The 25,720-nt window shown below is 38.1% G+C and overlaps 1 protein-coding gene across 1 annotated transcript in view; it reads left to right on the plus strand.

Annotated features, from left to right (window-relative positions):
• Positions 1-25,720, plus strand: part of CFAP58 (cilia and flagella associated protein 58) — a 57,420-nt gene that overhangs the window by 10,627 nt on the left and 21,073 nt on the right. The window contains exons 6-15 of the mRNA XM_072039767.1: positions 2,382-2,519; positions 4,727-4,886; positions 7,163-7,245; positions 8,417-8,608; positions 11,562-11,723; positions 14,207-14,353; positions 17,709-17,849; positions 18,226-18,449; positions 20,456-20,567; positions 22,916-23,020. Coding sequence (XP_071895868.1) covers positions 2,382-2,519; positions 4,727-4,886; positions 7,163-7,245; positions 8,417-8,608; positions 11,562-11,723; positions 14,207-14,353; positions 17,709-17,849; positions 18,226-18,449; positions 20,456-20,567; positions 22,916-23,020 — 1,464 coding nt within the window. The remainder of the gene's footprint in view (positions 1-2,381; positions 2,520-4,726; positions 4,887-7,162; positions 7,246-8,416; positions 8,609-11,561; positions 11,724-14,206; positions 14,354-17,708; positions 17,850-18,225; positions 18,450-20,455; positions 20,568-22,915; positions 23,021-25,720) is intronic.

The raw sequence follows: 25,720 nt of genomic DNA on the forward strand, positions 1-25,720 counted from the left end.
ATGAGACAAAGTCTGTGAAGAGCAAGGATGAACCAAGAGTTTGCCAAGTTGGACTTCTTTCATATATTGCCAGATTCACTATAGTGGCATTGGTAAAATGATTTTATGTCTGATCCCTTTTTCCTTCTCTGTCACAATAATTTTTAGCTACCTCTCAAGCTTGTGAAAGTGTTTCTGTCAAAGGGCAGAGAACTGTCTTCATAAACCTTTTTGATTGATTTTACCCATTCTTTTTCCAAAAACTTTATCTGGAAATGTCCTAACATAGTGTTCTGCAAGTGTTTGAATTTTCAGGTTTTCAGTCCATTTCCCCTGACTTTGAGAAACTCTCAGAGAAGCAATTTCAGTAAATGGCAGGAGAGATCTCATCACTGTAAAACAGCCCTACCTCAAGGGAAACTTCCTTGGGAGTTGTGTGTATCTTGTAAATTTATGACTTTTATGGCTTTATCTTCCCTTTGGGTCCCTGAATTGGTGAGGGTGGAGATTTGTGAACTTTTTTTTTTTTTTCCCAACATAGACTCTTAGTAAAATACTTCACATAAATAGATAAAGAGAACACTTGATTATTTTTCTGAACTTCTCCTCCCTACAAGGAGTATATTGAGATGCTCAAGTGTGTGCAGAGAAGAGCAACAAAGCTGATGAAGAAAGTCGAAAACAAGTGTAATGAGGAACAGCTGAGGAAACTGGGGTTATTTAGTCTGGAGAAAAGGAGACTGAGGGGGGATGTTATTGCTTTCTGTGACTACCATAAATAAGGCTGCAACAAGGAGGGCGTCTGTCTCTTTTGTCAAGGGACAAGTGATAGGATGCAAGGAAACATTCTGAAGACGTGCTGGGGAGGTTTAGATTGGATATTAGGAATAATTTCCTAATTATGGAATTAGGTAGCACCTAATTAGGTAGCACTAAAGGACATGTTTTAGTGGTGGACTTGCTAGGGCAGGAAGATGGTTGGACTTGATGATCTTAAGGGTCTTTTCCAACCTAAGTGATTTTATGAATGTCACTGAATGTGAGGTAGCTTTTGAGGGCAGTTCCGTGATCTGCCAAGACAATCACATTATTTTTAAATAGTATATCTGCAATTCCTAGTTCTGTTGTATTCTTCCTCCTCTACTTTCAAGTAGTCCCTTTCAAGTTTTCTAAGTGCCTATTTTGGAAGCATTCAGTTGTCCAAATTATCCTGGAAATCAGTAGTTTACATAATGTACAGTGCCAGGGGTAATTAACCAGGCTACTGCCCTGTTTCATTGCCTGTGGTAGCTTTGAGTTGTCTGTGAAGGCATTGCATTGTCTTTCACAAAATGTCTGTCCAAAACATAGGCTATTCAACTGTCCATGAGTTAGAGATCTGCAAGGGAAGGTGAGTCCGCTATTGCAATGCGATGAGGTTACTGTTAATCAACTGAATTGTAGTTGCCTGTGATGCCTGCTCCTACTCCACTCAAATTTCTAATCTGTTATTGCTTGCACAACAGTGAGGTTGATTTGTTACAGCAACTGTAGGCTTCATCCTACCCGTGCTGAAGTTGCAATAAAGAATACCCAGAACCACAGTGTAATCCTGGCATTCACAACACAAGAAAGAAGCAATATTCCTTGTTTTTACATTCTTTGCTTCAGCGTGCAGTTGGAAGAGGGCGATTCTGCTTCTCTTACTTTAATTTTTCTAACAGCATAGTGCATATTGACTTCATCAGTTTATTGCACATTACTGCTTGAAGTGAAAAATACGGTGATCGTTCTTTGCTCACTTATGGAGTAATGGTTGTTAGAGGAAGTCTCATCAAGCAGAAGAAACCACCAGCAGTTCCAATATTGAAGCGTATGTTCCCCACGCAGTCTGTGAAACTGCTGTTCTGTGCTTATGACTGAAGACAAATTAGAGAAGAAAATGGTTGTGTCCTGGTCTCAGCAAGCCATGTACCCAGAGGAGTGTTATTGGCATATTAATGTAGGATTAGCTCGCTAAGAAACAGAGTTCCCCTGTCCTATGCTGATTAAAGTCATTTGAATCTCATACTGATTTTCAGTAATTATATGTAGCAAGTGGTTGTGTTACGTGATGCTTGCCAAATGCCTAATAAGAATTAAAATATTTATCTACCACTTGTGAGAGAGACCTGCTAAGCTCACGGAAAAAAAAAAAGACACCGGCTGTGTTATTCATTAGAAATTATCATTTCCCCTAGTCAATATGAACATTTGTCATATTCCACATTAGTAATTTCATCAGCAATGAAGAGCGGGTTTTAAGCAGAGAACAATCTGCAGCAGCTTTTATCTCCCGGGGAGATGGAAGGTTCTGTCTTCATGGATTTGCAGATGTAATCAGATTAAAAAGGAACTAATAGGATTGTTTCTTAATCTAACAGATCTTGAGTGAAAAAGCTGGTAAGGAACTTGAGCAAATTCAGGTTAAATATAGTCAGCTCGTTCAAGAGAGTACGCAGCATAATACGATGTTTGAAAATGTGATGAAGGATGTCTATCAGAAGACAACAGAACTGAAAGTAAGTACCAGAAGGTGTATCCATCCAACCAGACATGTCCCTCTGACTGTAGTCATACCACTTGGGACAGGGGTGATCTCAGTACTTGTACTGATGGTTCCCTACAGGTAGTTTTGGGGGAAATCTGAGGAATGCCTAGGAATAGAATCTGTTGCTTGATGCCATTTTTTCTGTGGTGGCTGATGAAGTAGTCTGCAACGGTATCAGCTGCAAGCGTAACACGTAGCTGGCTGGAGGAGCCCCATTTCCATGCAACGCACAAACCAAAATGTTCAACTCAGTGGGTTCATAAAGGACACTTGGTACATCTCACAAGCATAAGGTATTCTTTAAATTGTGAGATCTTCACATGAAAACAGTGACTTCCTTTCTTACAGTGATTGACATAATCTGAATGTTGTCAAAACCCATTAATAAATGGTAATAAATTATAACAACGGTGTCCTGGAGAGCTTCACTGAAGGGAGCTGCTTGCTACACTAAAATCCACCCCCCCCTTGCCCTCCAGAGTCACTGGAAATCATTGGGAAAGTGAAATACAAGTAACCAAGGCAGTGTTTTCTTTCTGATCTAAACTGTTTTCTTGCCTGACTTTACATTGTTAAACATTTGTTTTATACCACGCAGAGGCTGGTGGGTTTCAGTAGGGGAAGGATGAGATGATTCCTGCATATGACTTTTGGGCTGTGTTGAGAGCATTTGTGATAAAGGGTGTAAGTTTTATGCATAAGTTTTAGATGTTATTCCTTTGTTTACCGTATCTTGCTTTTTGTATCATTTTTGAGGTTAAAACACTGAACATATTAGAATATTCAGGTTGAAAATCATTATCTTATCAAGGCTTAGTCATGGCTAGCCAATTCACCTAACAGCAATGTTTTCCAATAGGGAATTATTATTTTTTTTAATTGAGAACTGTTAGTCAGACTGATAAAAGCTAACTTGTGACAGATTAAAAGCTCAGTTCATAACTAATCTAATGCAGAACTTCCTGATTTGTGTGGTAGGAGCTTGTTTTCTGTTGTACTTTGCTAGGCAGATGGGAGGACATTTTTCTTACCCATTTAAGAAACAAAGTACCATGTCTCCCAGGTTATTTGGTTGTATTGTTACTTCTAGCAATGCCATCATTGTGTAAGACTTTACAAAATGTTCAAATGTGACTTACATTTGTGGCTCTACAGCATCAAAAAGAGGACTTTGATTCCATCATCTAATTCTAACTTCTGGAAAAGTTGATGGAACTTGTAAACTCATGCACACAAGCTTCTGGGGGAAGATCCTGCATCCTGCACAGTTAGTAATTAAGCTAGTTGTTAAAGCTTCTAAGAACCCCAGTTGTCATCTAAGATGCCCTTTTTGTAGGCACTGTGCTAGCAGTTTAATCCTGCAGTGTACTGAGTGCCTATAGCATGGTGTTAGGCAACCTGAACTGTGAAAGTATTCGTAAACTTTTGAAGATTGATGTCAGGAAGAACTGAGGAGATTCATATCCTCCCAGGGGATACTCACCTACCAAGATTCATCATCTTACAGAACCAATATTTGATGCTCTAAATGGAACGCTGTAGTCTGTGATGGCTGTAAAAGCTAACAGTACTACTGAACTTATAGGGGGAAGTAATATTTACTTCTTAAAAGTAAAGAAACAATTTTCAGTTGTGATAATGGGTTGCTGTTCCAGGTAACTGGTTCCTTAATCTCCATGCAGTGTTTTGATTGATTATTTCCTCTTCTGATTGTACAGAAAATAAGATGAACTCTACCTTGTGTTTTTCCTTTAAAGCCATGGGTTATGAAAGAGATGGGGATAACAGATCCCTGCTGTTAGGGACATGCCATTGAACCACAGTACAGATATCATTCTCATCACAGTCACTGTCCCTAATACTTCAAAGGAGATCACAGCTGCCTATGTTTAATCTGCAGGACTAATTGTGTAGTGCTCTATGAGGTGTGCAGCTGGGGATTCTTTATTGAACATCTTCAGCCCTAAAGCATAAGGTTTGATAATTGTCATTGCCCTACCTTTGTTTATTTTTTTTCCTATGGTTCAATTAGCTAATCATCTGCTGTTAGGTGATCCACAACACTTATACCTTTGCTTACCAGGGCACTGAATTTCATGGAATAAATATATACTAAATACAGAGCTATTTTCTTTCCATGAGCACTTTCTCTTCCCCTTCCTTGTTGCTGTTTTATAGGCCAAAGAGGAGGAATTGAATCAAATGCGCCTTGAAATTTCAAGGCTGAACAAAGTAAGAGATGTTCTACAGGGTAAGCTGCGTTTTGCAGAGGAACAAAAAGTTGATGCAGGACATGAGAGAGAGAGCCTAAAAATTGAAATATCTGGACTAGAGAAAGGTAGGTGGCTAACTAATGAATGGATCTGTCTTCTTATCCACGGTTTGTTCATTCAGGGTACATCTTCCTTTCAGGAGCACTCTCTTTAGTGCTTGGTATGATACTGTACAAATGACAGTTGGAATGTATGTCAGCCTTTTCTAAAACCTCTTAGGGTTACAGATTGTTCACAATGTAGAATAAGTGGGGTGAAAATAAAAAGGACATAACTGAAATTGTGGTGTGCAAGTTTGTGCCATGTCACACAGAGTGTTGTCCCCAATGTTCATGTATTGCTCCTGCTCTAACCTGTGAGAGAAACGATCTCAGACCTTACTGAAACCAGACATGGCTAGGACACTTTTTTCCTAATTGCTTTGATTCTGCCGAACCATTCATCATGAAAATGAGTGTATGCAAGTGAGCTGATAAACTTACTTCTGGAACTTTATGGATTCAGTTGTTCAGTGGGTATACTAAAGCTGTACAGGTATTGATATCAGCTTGCTAGCAGATCTGGAATATTTTAAGAAAGAACTTTCAACATTTTTGTGAAATGGAAATTTTGGAAGAAAATTTCTTGGCTATAGTAACATTTTTTTTTTTTTAATGCAATCAATTACAAAGTAAAATGTATATTAAAATAAAAATCAACAAATTTTCAAAGTGATTTTCAAAAAAAAAAGTTTTGTGAAGATTTTTTGGGTAAGGTAATATTGTAGATTAAATAATATTGTAAATAGAATCATAGAATCATAGAATATCCTGAGTTGGAAGGGACCCTTAAGGATCATCAAGTCCAACTCTTGACACCGCACAGGTCTACCCAAAAGTTCAGACCATGTGACTAAGTGCACAGTCCAATCTCTTCTTAAATTCAGTCAGGCTCGGTGCAGTGACCACTTCCCTGGGGAGCCTGTTCCAGTGTGCAACCACTCTTTCTGTGAAGAACCCCCTCCTGATGTCAAGCCTAAACTTCCCCTGCCTCAGCTTAACCCCGTTCCCGCGGGTCCTGTCGCTGGTGTTAATGGAGAAAAGGTCTCCTGCCTCTCGACACCCCCTTACGAGGAAGTTGTAGACTGCGATGAGGTCTCCCCTCAGCCTCCTCTTCTCCAGGCTGAACAGGCCCAGTGCCCTCAGCCGTTCCTCGTACGTCTTCCCCTCCAGGCCTTTCACCATCTTCGTAGCCCTCCTATATAATTAATATAATAATAATAAATATAATAATAAATATAATAATAAAATAATAATAAATAATAAAATAATAATTAAATAAGTGAATTAAGTAAAAAAAAAGTAATATCGCAAAGTAATAAAGTAAAGAAATGTAAAATAAAAACATTTGAGGCAATGAGATCTCACCTTTTTTTTTTTTTTTTTGGCAAAAAAAACCTTTACTAGACACGTCATCTAGTTCAAGTTGATACATACTGCCATAAAGGTCGCTTCCTACTCTCCCTCGTTTCTACCTTATGTCCTGAAGAGATTGAATGTATAAGATAGGAATTCCTTGTGGCTGTATTTATGGAAAATCATGTCTCTTTTCCATGTGTCTCTGCAAGGGTGGAAGAGCTTTCCCACAAACATTTTGCTTGTACTGCTTGAGGCCATGCTTTGTATTGGAGAAGAGAGGGGAACTTAAAAAAAAAAAAATCAGATCCATACTGGAATGACTTAGAATGGCTACTAATAATATGTCTTCTTGCAATACTGGACACATTTTAGCACTCCAATGTACTTCATTTCCTTAGCTGCAGTTTTAGCGTAACTGTATATAATACTTCTTAAAATAAAATGCAAACAAATATGGAATGGTTAATAACTTTTTAATAGTATATGCACAATATTAATCTTGACCCATGGCAAGTAGTTTTAACTCCACTGAAGTCAATAGAATCTCACTGCTTTAAAGGAGAACCGGATTTCACATAAAGGGATTAGAATGAGACTGAATGCCCTGGTATTTGAAAGTGCTTCAATTTGCTCACTTTGAAGCTTCCTAAAAGCATTTGATTTTCACTGTGCTCCATGATTTCTGAAAGTTCAACTGCTTTGTGATATTTTGGTTTGAGCACACAAATATAATGAGTCCTTATACCGTTAATTACTGTGCTTGAGTTCTTCTAAGTACTGAAATAAGTATTAACATCCTTAGCTGATACCTGAGGTTGCAAAACATGGTCACAGCTAATTGAACTCTTCATGTAATGTTTAGTAAGGCCACTAAGTTGTTTCTGCGTTTTTAACATCTGTTCAGTTTGAATCCAGAATTTATACTCTTTCCTCCTTTTCTCTAGAGTTGGAGGCTGCCAAAAAACAGGCAGAGATTGACAAGAGAGCTATAAATGAGCTTATGAGGGAAAGGGATATGCTAAGTAAGGTGAGCTTGCATTGGTAATATTGATAAACAAACCTCATGGCTTGAGAATGAAATGTCTGTAGTTTAAACCCTCACAGAGAAACAGAAATGTTGTAGAATAAATAATGTTGAGTCAAACATTCAGTTTTCCTTAAGCAGATGCTTATGCCACTTATTTTCTGTGCGTTGAAATAGTGCTAGTACCCATAAACACATTAAATATTTCTAAGCTTTAAAATATAAACTGTCAGGGAGTTAAAAAAAAATGCTATATGCTTTCACCTTGCAAACCCGTGTTATTTGATATCTGAAGAGTTGATTACATCTGTGCTTTTAGACTCTGGCATATGAAGTTTAATATTAATATAGACAAAGTCTGTGATAGTAGAAGAACAAACCAAAATTTTGACGCACCATGTAGCAGCTTGGAAGACTGTGTTAATATGACTCCTGGGTTTTTCAGTCCATTTCTCTTGCTGATCATTTTCCATCAGTCCATGGTTCTTGTACTGCAAGCCAGCATCTCATGTTTGTGGGCATTCCTGAAGTGTGCTCTAGTAAATTCAATGCTAAAAGATGACTTTAGCTCAGGTGATTTTCTTGGTATGGATTCATTGTTCTGTGTCTTGACTCAAGAGGCACAGATTTTGCAGATTCCAAATATTTGTTTTGGAGCAGGGAAAGAAATTTCAAAGGGCGACTACAAGGCTGATTTTGTAAAGATGAGATCTTGATGTTTTCTGTTTAATCCCTATGCATAATTTGAAACCAAGCTTGGTTCATTCAATTTGAACTTGCTGTTCAGAAAATGAGAAATAAGGGTATTTGTGTTTATTAGTTATTTTAAATGCTACTGACATGCTTTACAATCTAAATGCCTTGAAGCTGGTACGGTTTTTCCAGTTGTTAATTATACAACTTGTAAACAATCCTATCCTTTTTTTTTTTTTTTAGTGCAGACATTAGTGTTTTAACTTCAAATCAGAAAAAGTGCTATTTGGCAGCTCTGTTGGAATTTTTTATTTTTTATTTTTAAATTAGATATGTGGCTCAAGTATTTCTACTGAGCAAATTAGGTAAGGGATAATAACATCAGGAAGTCCATAAACCACTTACATAATGGCATATTTTTGCCATAGTGATGGCAGTGTTGCCTTTTACAGCTCAAGAGTCATTTTGTTTCCCCCCTCAGAAAGTGATCAAGGCTACAAATGCCACTCAGAAGCAGATAAATTTGGTGAAGCTCCATGAACAGTCCAGGAAAAATTTAGAAGAAGAAATCCAGAATTATAAGAATGAAGCCCAGAAACAAAGGAAGATTATTTACCAGTTGGAGAAGGACAGAGAGAATCTCATCAATGAAGCCAATGAGCTCAAACAGAAGGTAGGAACAGCTTTTTATGCAAGTGGTTCTTTGCTCTCTTGCTCTTGAAACTGTAAAGATTATATATACATTTCTTTACATGCCATTGGGAGGAAACAGATCAATAATCTTCAGGCAGCTTACAAAGATTTCTTATTGTCAGTGCGTATTGCCTGCTATTGTGTTTCAGGCCTCTCTGAGTGAACCTCAGCCATGGCTGTTTATTCAGTGAGAAACTTGGGGTTTAGCTGTGTATTGCTCTTGTTCATCAGTCATCTGGGAAATGAAAACAAGGCAGGAGTTTAAACCCCAGCCTCTGACTTACACCTGAGTCCCACAACTGCAGCTCTTCTATGCAGTTGGAAATTACTCTTCAGTTGTTCTATTTTATCTGCAAAGGACCTTATTTTGCCTGCCACTGGTGTCCTCAAATTCTGTTGAGGCCAGTGAGAGCTGACATCTGGACTCCTTGACATCTTCGTAAGAGACTCTGCATTTTGAAGATTAGTCCCAGTATGAGTAAAACATAGGAAGATGTTCAATCTCATCTGCAAAACAGAGATTTTGGAGGAATAGCTGCAGAGAAACACTGCATAAAAGTTGTGCTGTCTGGTGCCCATTATTATGTATGGCTTTGTTTCTGAAGGTATATTCAGGAACATGGTTGTAACATGTTCCATTAATTGCTGAAGATCACATTGAAGGGCCCTTGAAGAAGCTCATTGATTTACTGGGATTAACTTTCAAGCTGTTTCAACTCACAAGTTATTTGCTATCTTCTCACCTTAAAATTATCCTTTACATTTAAGTGTGACCAGGGACTTTTAAATAGTGTTTTGAGTGATACATGTTCTCTTGTCTGGATTGCCATTTGTCATTTCCTAGGAATAATACTTTGCAGAAGTGAGCTTTGTCTTTGTTGTAAAGTCCCAGTTTGCATCTTTTCCTTGTAGTGAATTTCTAACAGTATAGCTGTGAGTTAAGAACAAGGCAAACAAGTAAGGATGGCACCACTACTGAGTTCTTGAGTAGGTTCATTGAGCTAAGCAGGTAACCAACAGCAACTGATAGTGAAGTATACAGGTGAAAAAGTGAGAGGGTCCGGAAGAAAACTGGGAATATCTAAGACTTTCTGCCTACCTTTGGACCCTCTTTACCAAACGTGAGAGGTGTAGTGTGCTAACAGCTCAATAATACTTGAGGATGCTGGGCCTCTCACAGGGCTGCTCTGTTGGGAAACATTGCATGTATCTTTTCTGTATTTATAAGGGAGAATTATTTGAGTTTAATCATTCCTGAAAAAGCAGAGTCAGCATCTAGTCTACGAGCATGAAGCTGAAAAACTTAGTCCACGAGCTTATTGCACTTACATTGCATCAAAACCAAGTAAAAGATTTACAAATACAGTGACCTACTTTTGAGCCTTGCTCCAGCCTGTGATCACCATAGTGCAAACTGCACTTATTGATTTCTTCTCCCTGCGATTACTATTGGCAGGTTGTTTTAGCAGAAAAGGAAAAGGCAAGAGTAGGTTATAAACTGGGACTGTGTTTTTGTATTGCACTGTAAGCAGTTCCTGGGATCCTCTGCAGTCAGCTTCAAATGTGCTAGAATTGTATTTCTGCAGCTGTAATAAAATTTTCTATATTTAGCTATCCCCTATCTCCAGAGTTGTTTGGAGGGACCTGATAGAATAATCAATTAATTAAGCTCCTGCCCCATAGTTGGACCTCACAAGGCTTTACTGCTAAGCAAGGGACAACTTTGCCGACTGCAAACTTTGCAGTTATTGACTATCTGATGTAAATATTTTTATATTCTTCCGCTTTGACATATGAACGTAAATCATAGCTCAAATTGCTACTTTCAAAAACAGCGTCTGGAGAACTGGCTATGAAATGAAGTTGTAATGGACTTCTCTCCTGGATTTTGTCCATGTGATTCCTCAGCTTTTTGTTTAATCTTTTGATCTTTTTCCTGGATTTAAGTGTGCCATTCTTCTTTCCCTCAGGCAATGAACTTGAAAAATATTGTTCCTGACGTTCACTCCTCAGTTTCCTTTTTATTTCTTTTGTCTCCTTTTTATCCAACACTACAAGTGTTGGATTCCATTTGATTGATACTCATTTGTGCTCCTTGGCTTTCAACTTTATACAGCAGAAGGAAGATTCTTACGTTGAGAAAAAAAAGTATATATATATTGGGAAGCCCATCATAATGATTAGAAACTATCTATATTTTTGCTCCTTTAATGTAGTAATTCTTATATATTGTTATGGTGGTAACTGTTTAATGAAGGTGTCTATAAAATTTTGCATTTTCATTTATTGATACTGTATGTGATCATCTTCTCTCTACAGTTTATAGTCTACACCACTCCATTCTCTTTAGGGAATAATTGTGTCTCCCCATTCATGAAAAGAAGATAAAAGAAGACTTAGGTCAAGTTTGTTATCAATGGTTTGTGATCAGGTGTTCATTTTAAAAAAAAGTTGAATTATTAGAAGCTAACTGGATTTCACACTGGTGGAGTATATGCAGACCTTCTTGGAGAATTACGTTTTTAACCATTTTATTGTACAGATTACATCTAAAACCATGTACAAAATCTAGCCTTGCTTTATAAACAACCTAAGCCTATTCTCAGTGAAAGCTGCTTATGTTGATTTTATTGAACCAGCTCGGTGGCAACATTTTCAGTAGACTAACAGATGTGCATATCTGTAAGTTTTAGTCTTGGAAAAACAAACAAACAAACAAACAACTATTAGGTATCAGACTGAAATAACATGTTCTTCCACATAAGCAATCCAGAAAGGTTGAACTTGGACATGGACCGAAGTGATTTTATCCATACCTACAACTTCTTATCACAGTTTTTTTAAGTTGTCGTCTTAGATAAAAATGACAAACCCCATCCTCATAATCTTGTGATAATGGCTTAATCATGTTCCTTTCCTTCTTTCTGCTCCAGATCCTCCAGAACCTGAAGGATATTGAATTACGGGAAATTCAGATCTGTGACTATGAGAAGAAAATACAAGAGTCTGAGATTAAACTAAAACAGCAACAAAACCTCTGTGAAGTTGTGAGAACAGAGAGGAACCTATACAGTAAAAATCTGGTTGAAGCTAAGGTAGAAGAGTACTTTTTTTCTTTGTGTTTCCTTCTTTGTTTTATTCTCTGATCTAATTTTAATTTGTTCAAAGGAAAGTTCACTTCTTTAAATGGTCACTTGCATAAGTGGTTTCTGAATTCCTCTGTGTTTTGGGTAAATCAATGTTTTTGGTTCCTGAGAGTTTATATGGACCGTATGTATCTGGACTGGCAATAGGAATTCATGGTCATTACGTGGCAATACCCCAGCTTAAAGCCATGCATAAGACCACGGTGTGAAGGAACTATGGATTCATACAACTCCATCAGAGAAGAAACATTTTCCTTTCCCTCTTGGCTGCACTTGGTTCTATCCCTTTAGGAGTTGTCTGTGTGTATGAAAAATAGGGTATAATGGGAATAAGATTGCCTCCTTAACCCTGTATGCAGATGCACATTAATGTATATTGTGATTTTGAAAGCAGAGGGAACACTTTCTCACCTGAAGGGGAATTTTCTGACAGAACTAAATGCTTCCACCTCACTTGTTCCTTTCAGGGAGTGTAATTTTCCTCAGATAATGATTCTCTCCATTCCTATCTTTGCCTTGGGGATCTCACTAAGATGCTAGAGGAAGAGAACAGATCACTCAAGAATACCCTGTTATTCTGATGTAAAGATTTAAAATACTACACAAATCCTATTGCAGTTGGCAGAAACTGGGACCTTGGATAGCTGTGATTTATGGCATTGGGTTATTTCAGGATTCTATACCATAAACGTGTATAGTAGATTACAAATTTATGCTCTGCTTTGCATAGGTAGATGTTTTGCTTGAGAAGCAGGTGGGAATGAACTGTCCAAGTTCCTATCCTACTGTATGCTTGATTTGCTTAGGAATAAGCTGCTTTGTCAAATAGGTAGAACACTTTGCTTGTCCTCTGTCTGCTTCTTGTCAGTGGTAGTAGTGCTGGGGTTCTCGCTGCTCCCAATCACTCAGGAGAAATAAGAGTGAAAATATGCAGTGCTATTATTATTCTTTAATTATTTTTATTATTTTAATATACAGCATTGATTCTCTTACTTATAAAGAACTGGCAACTATATGCTTGGTTACAAAATGAAGCAGGGAACTCATCAATTTCATCAGGGTTTGAATGTTTATAGGGTGGCATACATGACGCTGTCCATGGTTCCAGTTGTTAGAGGCTGTTATTTAGACTTTAATACATTACTTGGCTCACCATAACACTTTTTTTAGCAAGTCTTGTATGAGAAGATGGCTGAGCCCAAAAGCTCTTTTGGTCAAGGCAGTATTATGTGTGGCAGTGAAAAAATAGCTATTTGTAGTTCAGCAACAGGCCATCTAGCCATGAAAGGAAAAAGGCCGGTGATGGTATTAAAAATATGCTGTTATTCCTTTTGAGAAGTAAAACATTTGCACAAGCTTGCTTAGATAAAACTGAAGTCTGTGGATTTTGTTTTTGAGGTTTGTCAAACTAGGAATTGGTACTTTGTCAGTACTGTTTTTGAAGACTGCCTTCACTCAAGACCTTCCTTAACTGCATTAAGCATTTCAGGAAAGAAAAAGTTTCTCATTTAGCAAGTAAATGCACACGGATGGTGGACGGTGCTGAAAGAAAATCTAAGCTTAAAACGATTTTATACTGAAACAGAATGTACTCATATGAAAGGTGGTGATGCCTTCTCTGTGAAGTGGTAGTCTCCAGCAGGGGACTAACAGCTTTTAAAGCTGTTTTTGCTGGATCCAGAAGAGCATGTCTGTCCATGGATTGAATTTACTAGCTTCCATTCGTGTCACAGCATGTGCCATCACTGCAGTCAGTGGAACAGTTTCTTTGTGTTGCACAGGCAGTCACCTTTGCGTTGGGAGTAGAAATAGTTCTAGTGCCCTGACCTCTCTGCAGTGCTTCCAGGCTTATTGCTCTGTGTCTTGAGCCTAAAATATATGCTAAATATTCCCATACCAGTGGCTTTCCTATTTCTGAGCACACTGTTTTCCCCATGCACCTTTGTATAAGCTAGCAAAAAAAGTAAAATGGAGCTAAGCATTTGCTACACTCCCTTAAAGACATACAGGTATCCTACTCATGGCTATATTCATTTGCATAAAACCAGCTTTTTCCCAAACATTTATACCCAACTATACCCAACCTTATTGAAAAGCACTACTAGAAGCATGAAAAAAGATGGATAGAATCAGAATCTTGTTATGAATTTGGATTGAGTTCTAGTTCTTATTGTGTGTCCAGCACTCCAAATGAAATGGCTTATTAGAGTCATTAGTGATTATTGTTGTTAGCAATGTCACAGTAGCATAAACTAAAAAAATTGTCATATAATGAAACTTCTATCACATTAAAAAGTAAAGTCTAGTGGTATGTACAACACATTTCTCAAGCATTGTGGTTACATTTCTCAAAACTGAAATAGGCTGAACACCCAAGCAGAAACTTACTATTTTTTGATCCCTTTTTGGGATCACACTTTCTGTACTTATAGGATGAGATAGCAGAAATGAAGAAGAGACTAAAAGCTGTGACACAACAGGCGGAACGGCTGACAGAGGAGATCACAGACAAAGAAGCAGCCCTTGCGAAAGCTCATCAAGAACATCAGGAAACAGAGAGGGAGAAAGATGCATTGAAGGTAAGACCCCTTACACACAAACCTTATTACAAAGGATGGCTCCCATGGTTTCAGAGACTGCATCATGTTCCTGGTCTGTGGCAGTTGTCTTGCTGTATCTTAAAAAAATCTTCTGCAATTGAAGCACAAGATCTCAGCACTATTTAGAGGTATTAGTTATACAAATATTCCACGTAACTGACAGATCATTTCTGCCTGTAACTATAGTTAGAAAGGCCCTGGAATGCCAGTTGGAACCCTTACTAACTAAAGTTTTTTACTAAAACATTCAATTTTTGTTTCAGAAATGTGGATTTTGGGGATAGCCTGATTGCAGTAAACTTTTTAAATGTGGACCCTTATAATTCAAGTTTTCCTTTCTTTAAACTACTTTCCCCCTGCTGTTTTTAAATGTGAGCCCCATTATATTACACTTCACATTCCTGAGCTTGAAGCTCTGACACTTCTCAGCCCTGGCTGCAGCCCATTCTTAGATATGCCATTAAATTTGTGGTGATATCGCAACACAATTTGCTGCTCTCTCAAAAGATTTAAGGAGCTAGTGTCCACAGTAACTTATATTTCTCTTTACTAAGCAGTAATAAAACAAAAACTGCAAACAAACAACACCCCCCAAAACTCAACAGTCCTCCACCACTTTCCACAATGTTTTCTTTTGGCAGTTTATTGCTGTGCAACAATGATTCCTTAGGTTTTCAGCCCCTCTCAGCACATTATATTTATGACAAGATGCCAATAGAACTTTGTAAAAAATGATGAATTTATGCTCTTGTACCTGATCTGTCTCAGAGTTGTTCTATCAGTGATGGAGAAGTCAAATAGTATCTCATTTTCTATGTTCAGCTTTCTGCCTTAACTAGTCACCAATTCTGCCTCATCACCTCAGAATTGTCTGCTGTCCATTCGACAAACACAATTGCTACATGCTTTACCCACTCAATTATTCACTAGCAAGGCTATGGGCTGACATCACATTAGTGAATAGCTTCAGGGCATTGTGGTCGTCTACCTGCCTGTCTCTGCTGAATACTGATGCATAGGAGAATTCAAAGAAGGCTCTGACTGACAGAGGCACAAAAGAACCCAATTATTTGTGTAGCAAGCCAGCTTCAATTTGTCCTGTTTGTACTGATGTGAAGGAAGCAAGCTGTTCCCCAGAAATCAGTTTAAAGAATGCACTAAAGCATGGAGTAGTGAGATTCACAGGAACAAAATTATACAGACGTTGGACTTATGCTTAGCTCAGCTGTCATAAAGGTCTTAAAAATGTGTAATCATGGTAAATGAAACATGGGACACCTGATCCAAGCTCCCTTAAAGCCGGTACAATGCCATCCTTTGGTTTCAGTTGGCATTCCTACAGGCTTGCAGATCAGACAGTTTTGGCAAAACATCCAAGTGTTGACAAATATGTATCTGAAAGCTATAATAAGTATGGCCCTCCAGATTTGAGCTGGTGGAGGCTTATGTATGCTTTTTACATGATCACGCTTGTCTCTTTTTTTTGAGCATTTTCTCAAAATCTGAACGTGAAACTTTCTACTTACAGTTATTATTATTATTGTTTTCAGCATTCTTTCTCCAGCCCCAGGTACATCTTTTCTAAAATCTGTATTTTCCTCCCACCTCTAGAACAAATACAAAAACCTGTTCACTTACTGTAGTGTTTCAGAACCTAAACAGGGATTTAGTTTGAATTTTGTTTGAGATGTTGGCACAGGTCCCATATAAATTCATCTTTCTTGCTGACTGTTCTTCAGTTTTTGCAGACTCTCCGAACCAACCTCAAATGAGCTGTGCTCATTTATAGCAGTTTCAGACCTGCCACTTTTTCTGCTTGTACTGTGTTTATTCATTTCTTTTTCTTTTAACTAATGTGCACAGACCCTGATTCTGTAGTCTTCAGCATATTTAATCTCAGTGAAAGTCCTATTAGTTTGTGGGGCCTGTGTGTGACTTAAAGTATTTATGTTCTTTACTGTGCAAGGTAGTTCAGATTTATTTTAGCTTTGTGCATTCCAGTGAGGAGATTTGTTCCTATGAATTGTTTGCTGCTAACATCTACTGCCACTCCTTGTTTACAACTCATATATTTTGTGACATAAGGAGAACATAGAATGTTGATATATTAAAAAAATATTATCTAGCAATGTGAAATGCATGAGCAGTTTTACATTCGTAGACAGCTTTTGCACACTCTTGATTGCATTTCAGTATGAAGTGGCGTGCATTTTTGTTCGGTTGATGGATTCTGATGAACATCCAACACTAAGTAAGAGAGATGTGAGTGTTGCACATATGGGAAAATGAGTATTTTATTAAAGAAAATAAGAATTGAACAAGCTATTTTATTATGACGATGGAACTGTTGTTTCTGTCTTAAATCAATGTTTTTGCAGGTGCAGCCTTCATCACAGCCTCATTCTTTCAGCGTTCAATGATGTTCTTTCTGAAAAGGCAGCTTGAACGTCATCATTATGAGGGTCAGAGCTGTGGCAAAGTCTTTTAGTCAAGGCTTGAAAGTTTTCATATTTGTGAAAAGGGACTGTAGTCAGCTGGTTCCAACTTTACTATATGTAATTGCCTAGTAATCCTATAAATTTCTAATAATCCAAGAAGACCTTATTACTCTTTCTCTACGTACATGTCTCGAATTACAGAGTTCATGATAGAAGGATATTGGTTAATTTTCAGTATTTATGTCAGTGGTATGCAGCCACTGTAACAATGCATTACTTCTCTTTTGCTTAGGGGAATCCTTCCCAGTATTTCTCATCTACACTTCCACTAAAAAATGCTAAGACTCTTTAATTTTGCTTTTCCATGCCTGATTGCCATCTTCTCCACCAGTTCTGTTATTCCAGTCTGAAGCCTGTCCCGGGTAGATGCCGATTTATATTAGATAATGTAAATAGTTGCCCTTTCTAACAGGGTGAGCTATCCTTTCTTATATCCCAGCCTTACTTTGAATTTAGGTCTGCTAGATTTTCATAACAGAATAACAATTCAATTGAAAAAAAAACAAACACCCTCCAAATATTACCTATTAAAAACAAAAACAAACAAAAAACAAAATGAAATTGCTCTGAATTACATCTTGAGCCATTATTATAAATAAAAATCCTTCTAAATATCTGTTGTCTATAAGAATATTCAAATACTGTTTACAACTTTTCTTTACAGTCTTCATGCTTGCTTGTCTTGATGATTTATTCTCAAAAACTAACAAAATATGTACCTCTCAGGAAATGAAGTGAATGTATGAGATTCTGTTCAAATACTAACTCTTAATCTCAGGTATATAATGGAAAGTTGTTACTAAGCACAGTTTACCTATATTCTTTGACTCCACCAGGCAGAACTTCTTAAGATGAAAAAACAGGCTCTGGAGACCAAGCACTTTATAGAAAATCAGGAGGCAGAAGAGAGAAAACTCCTAAAAATTATTGCTGAGGCTGATGCTGAGAGGCTGAGGCAGAAGAAGGAGTATGAGCGGGTAGGAATCTCACATTTGGCTTTTCAAACACACTTTGTTCTGTTCCCTTGGTTGTCCAATGCATTTTTAAGTTTATGATTCGCAGCTATGGTAAAAGTGGTACTACTAAAGCATCGTAGTGTCATTGAAATAAAAATATTAAGATACTGAAATGAGTGTAGTTTACATTATACTACATTATTACATTGTAGTTTACATTTTTCAGGAGTCTGAACCCTTATAGCAGAAGTTACTAGGCTTTGCTATTGTTTTTTTCACTAATAACAGTGAAACCTCTTAATGCAAGTGATTTTCGCTGATGAAAATGTAGTCACAATGCTTTAGGATTGTACTGAGGAACTTTAATTAAGATTATTGCTTTGCTCTGCGTCCTTAGGTTATCAATGAGAGAGATATCCTAGGGTCCCAGCTTGTTCGGCGCAATGATGAGGTGGCTCTGCTCTATGAGAAGATCAAAATCCAGCAGTCCATCTTAAACAAGGGTGAGGCCCAGTACCGACAGAGAACGGAAGACATCCGGCTTCTCAAGCTGGAGATCAAAAAACTTCGGCGTGAGAAAGGAATACTTGGCAAAAGTGTGGCTAATGTGGAGGAGCTCAGGTAGAAAAACTGGTTGAATACATTTCCATAGCGACTGCATTCATGATTCGGTGTTTGAGACAGAAAATTTCTTTTATGTATGGTAGAGATTTGTTTCAACAAACATTATACCTTGGAGAACGGGATTATTTGGTTTGACCTCAAACACAGTGGATTAAATTCACAAAGCAACTAATCAGTGATGAAGAAAATTAAAGTATAAGATGGAGGAAAGGAGGAAAAAAGACATCTTTGCCAAAGCTGAAATAGCTTCCACATTTCACCTTGTATTGTGAATTACTGCCTACAGAATAAACTTGACAGACAGCAGCAGAAAAGGTGTTCATAGTTCAGTGAGCTACTTAGTGGTACCTTGGGCCCAAATTAGTGGAACTGCTTTTTATTAGGCAATCCACAGTGGATGGGGAACACTTGACATATTTATAACAAACCCCTACACATTTTCAGAGCTCTTTCCTTCCAGATTTATATGTAGACTTGCTCTGAGAGAAAGATTTAGTTAAATTTTCATTGAAGGTTGTGTTTCTTTAAAACAGAAGTTTAATAGCCCCAGTCTGATTTATCTCCCCCTACTCTAGCTTAATTCTTCCCTTCTTTTTTTAACCCTCCCAAATCTGAGGTGTATTCTTTGCTGACAGGAAATGATTGTGATTTTTCTGTAGAACTGGTCATGGTTTGTAAGGAGAGACAGCTATGAGAGACAGCAGATAACCATTATACTATTCTCTGTAGCTATCACAGTTTTGGGTGAGATCTTTAGCTTACCTTTATCAGTATAAATCCATGGCTTTTACTGGAGCAAATTAACTTCAGTCTGTGGTTAGTCCCATTGACTCCAGTTTAATTATGCCAGTTTGATTTGGTGTAAGATAAAAAAGAAGTGGGCACAAAACACTAACAACTGCAGTTTTCATTGACTTTCTGCAGACAGGGATAGGATTTGAATTTGCTGCCCAAATGCATTCAGCTGATAGCCTATTACTGTATTGAAACTCCGTAAAGGTATTGAAGTATAGAGCAATGCATGCTGTGATGGTTGGATCAGTTCTTGGATGGAGAGGTGGATCAATCACATATTTTAATGAAGTCCAAAATTATCATGAAAGCTCTCTGTTGAAAGAGTCCATTTATCACTTGTGCTGCTAATTAGCTTCCTTGATTTGCCAATTGGAGATTTTTTTTTTCCTTTTCAATAACCTTGTCCAACCCCACAGTTTAAAAAAACAGGTCTTCTTCTGTCTAGTGAGCTACATTCAGCACTAATGTTGGCAGGGAAATACTCAGTGAGGGAGTAGGCACATAGTGATCCATTCCCCTTGAGGAAATCACAGGATACACCCACCAAAGTCATAAGGGTTGGACCCTTGCAGAATGTGTCTTGGTTTTCCTGCTCCTTCACTCCCTGACCCCAGCATGGGGACCTTAGTTGTCAAAGCATCTTTGGAGTGCTAAATTAATTTTATATTCAGCAGCAAATCACCTCTGGAGTCCCTTGACGAGAGGTAGAAAGAGAAATCAAACTTGGGTTCTCTAAAGAACAGTGTCCATCATAGTTAGGCCATACATTATGCTTTATTTACTGGATTGTGTGAGCCATGTAGTTTTAAAACCTTCTTTCAAATACCAGCTGTCAGATTCAGTACAGAGGTAACTGGGTATGACACCATAACTGTGATTTGTAGGTTACTCCAGATGAATTATGAATTAACTGCCATTCTAGCCTTAATGTACACGGAAAAAATTGGGCGATGAGATCCACAAGGCTGTGAACTAGATTTCCCAGGAACTGATGAAAAGTCCCTTTTTTGAGTCATTCTTACTAACACGAATGAAGTGTTCTACCTGTGTTATCTTATGGGACCACCTGTATGATGTTATTGGTGTTACAAGAGCCACTTTGCCAGGGCTGTAGTGCGTGGAAGAATGGTTTGTTAATGTTTGTATTAATACCTTGGGCACATTGTTTGGGTCTTGGTGTGATTGTTTGTTTGTTTGTTTTATTTAAGACAGGAGGTTCATCACATGCGGAAGGAGCTATTAAGAGAACAAACTCGGTGCAAAGTTCTGGAAGAAGAACTGGAGAATCCCTTGAATGTTCACAGATGGAGAAAATTAGAGGTGATGTCTCAGCATCAAGTTCCCAAAGCCCGCATTTCCAAATCAGTGACACAGCACAAAGCCTATTTACTTTACTGTTATGCAAATTATGTGGAAGGGCAGGCAGGCTGAAATTTCCATAGTACCAATGGAACAGTTAACTGCTGAATGATTCCCTCGCACAATGCAATCAGTGTTATTTTTGTGTCGTTTTCTCAATAAAAAATTGCAGAGGGATTTGTAAAGAGCCAGTAAAATGCTAAAGGGAATAAGAATGCATAAGGTGAATTTACAAGGAGGTGATTCCTTAACATGGATGAAGTGAAAGAGGATGATAGGGGAAAGGTATAATCCTACTCTCACCAGTTAGGTAGATTTATGTGGAAAGAAAGGCAGGATTAGAAAGGATCATAGAACAGGTGGACTGGGAACAGACAGACATGAAGTCAGAAGGTAAATCACATCTGTGAAAAAAGGAAGAGGCCTCCACATAAACGGTGGTGGAGTTTCAAAGATAGCCATTCTGGGTAATGTCAGGTCAGCTGTTATGTAAACAGCAAATCTAAATTTTCACACTATTTGAACCTGCCAAATGAAGGGGAAAAATAATAAATCTGTCAAGCATAGACCAAATATATGAACATCAGTTGGCATTACTTCATTTTTTCAAAGTAAGTCAGAGCCAGCTGAGATTTCTCTGTTGCATGGATCTCTGATCTGATGCCAGCCTGGGTTGCTTAGCTGCTCTAATAACGAGTGGTTACATGCTAGTCCCTACAGAAACAGAGCTGAATATTTTGGCTGTGCTTACTAGTGTAATAGTTAATTTCTGTTCTTTCCATGCAGAGCTTAAAACTGAACAGTGTGATTAGCTTTTCACATAGAAGGGAGATAAAATGCAGGATGTTAAAGACATCTAGGTACAATCTCTAGTAGCTCCACATAACAAAGGGAAGTCAGGCCAGTGGAAACATCTGGTGGTGGAGGAAAGAATGTATGAAGGAACCGATAATGGGAAATGATGTCTTTCCATTCTAGGTCACTGGTTTGTATTTGGAACACAGAAAGGCCACCAGATGGCAAAGTCCATATGAAATAATTCTGATGGGGTTTTGGTTCAGTTCCTAATGAACAAATACCCTCACAGCACTACAATTGTCACAAATTAGCACCATGTTTGGGCAGCGCTATAGAAGAATCAAGGACTGAGTGGGCCATGGGGACTGAACTGCTTTTTAGCCAGGTTTCTCAGGAAATGTTGTGGGGTTGTGAGTGCTGCATGCATATCTGTGTCAGTGTGTCCCAGTTACACTTGAATTGATTAGTCAATTTAGATAAAATCTGATAGAGGATAAAGAGTCATGAGATACCAAGGTCCTTATAAATACAAGCAAAGATGCAGATTGTGGATAATTATTGGAACCTTTACTACAGTGTGTTTAATCATTATGGTCCACCAGAGAAACTACATGTGAAAGGAAGGACCATGTGGGAGGGATGTGTTGTGAATCCCCCAAGTGGGGAAAAGCTTCAGTCAGAATTTAATCTTCAATAGACAGTAAAGGATCCAATAAGATACAGAGAGATGGAAACGTAAGCTTTGCTAGCTGCTCCCCACAGAATTGTTTTCTCCTTAGAGATTCCTCCAGATGCAATCTGTGACAAAAGAATAAAAATGGAAGAAGGGTAGAGAGACGTATGCTTGCTCCTTGTCTTTACAGGCTATGTAGACAGAAAACAGCGGTGTACTGGCAATGATCTGTCATCTTTTTAAGTGCTTAATTCCATTGAAGAATGAGATGCCACAAATGCAGTCACCTTAAAGCCTCATAGTAGTTTGTCAATATACCCCCATAATTTATTTTTAACTTTTCACCCTGTTTCAAAAGACTATATTGCAGATTTTTTTTTTCTTTTGTTCAAGAGAAAAGTCTTCCTCTCCTGAAATCCCACTTTGAAGTTTTTAAAACAGTGGGAAGTATTTGCACTGCTCTATTTATTTTAGGGGTCAGTTTCAGCTTCTGCTTAAAACCTAAACTAGCCTCCTCTTTCTTCCCTGCTGCATGGTTCTGCCAATCCATTGTCTTTGGTGTTAAGTTTTGAAGGACTCCTATGTATGTTGGATGTTTTAGAAGGATTCATAAGGTTAATGCTATTAAACGTGAGGTTTTCAAGACGCAGAGATTCTAGGTTCAGGACTCCTTGAATATGTGCCCTTAAAAACAAACAATTAAGTCCCTCATTCCCCTCTGCATCTCATTTTATATTTGTCACTTTTGGACACTTAAATATTGTGGTTTTAATTTGCAAGAGAGAAACATGAACTTGTTATAATGTATAATTTTTGATACTGCTTTGCTCTCATCTAGGCCAGTGACCCAAGTACCTATGAGCTGATCCAGAAAATACAGAGGCTACAGAAGCAGCTTATCAGCAAGACAGGCGAAGTGATAGAGAAAGAATTGCTCCTGCAGGTACTGCAACATACATAGGTAGTTGTATCTCATTAACATATTTACTTAGCCTGCATTATCTGCCTGCTTAGATACGTTTCCAGAATGTTAGTTTTATGCATGGCTTTGAATTTCTTTTGCATGCCCCTTAAATATCTTTAGATGGCAGCACTGACTCACTGAAAGAGAAGAAATAGCATCTGATTAGTTAATTTTTATGTTCTGGTTACTGATACCTGGATAATGCTGGAAAATAAAATTAAAGGTTTGCTTTAGTTTATTCATATTGTACATTAGTCTTTCAAATCAGTGTTATATTTTTCTGAAAGGTTTTTTTTGTCCTTTTAACCATGTCTGTTATGACCAGGACTTGTGAAGAAAAATTCCTGTTTTAATTCCATTTGTACTTAGTTTGTTGTTTAGCAGAAGGAATCCTGCAGAGTTTATGTAGTTTAGAATCATAGAATCATTTAGGTTGGAAAAAGACCAATAAGATTATCAAGTCCAACTATTGAGTAACGCCACTAAAACATGTCCCTAAGCACCACATCCACACGTCTCTTAAGTCTCTCCAGGGGTGGCAACTCTAACAACCTAACCATCTCCTGATACAACCTGAGGCCATTGCCTCACATTCCATCACTTGTCACCTGAGAAAAGAGACCAACCTCACTGCAACCTTCTTTCAGGAAGTTGTAGAGAGCAATAAGGTTTCCCCTCAGCCTCCTCTTCTGCAGACTAAACAACCCCAGTTGCATCAGCCACTCCTCATATGCCTTGTTTTCTAGTCCCTTTTCCAGCTTCATTGCTCTTCTCTGGAAGAGAACATGTTTAGGTATGTTCTTCTCTGGGCCATGTTTGACTTTGTGTTGAACTTGCCAAAACAATCAAATACAATAAAAAAGACTGTCTTTGGGCTTCGACTGTAGATGTCAGACTGAGAAATTTGTCTCCTTCTGTCTGGCAGCTTTAGGCATAGCTATATATTGCTAGCTGTACATATGATTTGAACATCGTGGTTTTGAATACCCTAACAGTCTTGATGCCTATATTGGGCATCACTCACTGGCTAGTAGAATGTAACCTGAAGGTCCTTCCGTCTCGCAAAGAAGCTCAGCAGATGTTATCAAGACAGGGTTTGGCCTCCCTCTTTCTCCTTTGTTTTGTAGAAAAACTAGATCTGCAATTTCATTTTAAGGTATAGTGTTATGCCTTTGCTTGAAAAATGTGATCTTTATTACCTAGTGCTGAAATGGTGTCAGTAAGATAGTTTGTTAGCTTAAAAAAATGGAGTAAAATAGCTTCAAATTTGCTGTGCTGTACCCATACACAAACTCAAATCTCTCTGTGAGATTTTTATGTACTCTGTTGCTTATCCTGCCTTATCCTTAGTGTGCTCCCATTTAGCTATTATCTCTAGTTAAAAGTAAAAAAACTGAGTTATAGAGTTACTAAGTTGTCTGCCCAAGAAAATGTTTGAAGTAATAGGCATTTGAGCCTATGTTACTATAGCAGCCACTGGCAGAATCTTTCCATCTATGCAGCAGTCCCTTCTACAGAAACTCTGCTTTTTATTGTTTTCCTAGATTTAAGTCAGAGTTTGTCTATATGATATTTAAGCGTCATATCTAGAATTGTTAATGGGATCCTTTGTGTCCTTAATTCAGGCATCAATTTCCCGTGCAGGAGTACTGAAATGGTCTTCTTCCATGAGACTGATGGCAAAGAAAAGGCCAAAAATGCCATGCTCCGAGTTACGATTGGGTGTTCACCATAAACATTTCTTAGTTCTTTTCTGGTTTGCCACAGTGTTTTTGAATCGAACACTAAGACTGAAATAGAGATCTTTCATAGCAAGGAGAGGTAACCAGAGATGGAGGACATTCCCCAGCAGATTTCCTCAGAGGGCTGCATGTCCTGCTTAACAGGTCTGTAGTGGAGGGCTCTGAAGTTGAGTGTACTGCCTGAGCTTCTTCTGCTAAGTGGCTGGATAACCTCAGACAAGTCATTGTATTGTCCTCTGAACTGCTTTTCCTATATACAAGTGACATAATCTAATGACCAGAACACTGGAACTGTAATGGTTTTGGGTCAAATCTTTGCATCAAAATGGAATAGAATTTCTGTTATAAGTCTTTCCAGGTAGTCATCTCAGTTCAGTTCAGTCTCTTCTTACGTGCAGCAGTGGAGAAATTGCTGAAGGCTTGACCTGTTCCCAGTTAGCATACTCTTCCCTGTATTCAGAGTCAGAGACTGTAGGAGCTTAGGGATACAAACTTAGGAGGTTGTCTTTGCTTCCATAAGTCATACCTCCTCTCTCCCAGTCATCCTCATCCACATTTTGCCCTGTACAAGGGCATAGCCATTACGTGTATCTGCTTTAAAATGATCTCAATCTCCTGTTTGCTATCTGTAATACTTTTGAGGTGTGTGCAGCCATCATGCTGGCAAATAGGATATTTGCTGTAAGTGAATCTTGTGAGCGTCTCTGTCTTTGATTTCTGCATGTGCATATTATGAAACTTAAATTCCCTTACATCAAAGTGTAGTAATAAAATGGTGTGGAAAAAGCTATGTGGATCGGATATTGAATGTTAAAGACACCTTTGGAATCTAGAAATAACCCACGTCTGCAAATGGCTGAGCCCAGTGTCAGCAACCTGCAGTTTGATTTGTAGGGTATTCACCTTGCTGCATCCTCATGCAGAGCCATAATGTTTG

The sequence above is a fragment of the Anas platyrhynchos genome, chromosome 6 (genome assembly GCF_047663525.1).
Source record: "Anas platyrhynchos isolate ZD024472 breed Pekin duck chromosome 6, IASCAAS_PekinDuck_T2T, whole genome shotgun sequence".
NCBI classification, from domain to species: Eukaryota; Metazoa; Chordata; class Aves; order Anseriformes; family Anatidae; genus Anas; species Anas platyrhynchos.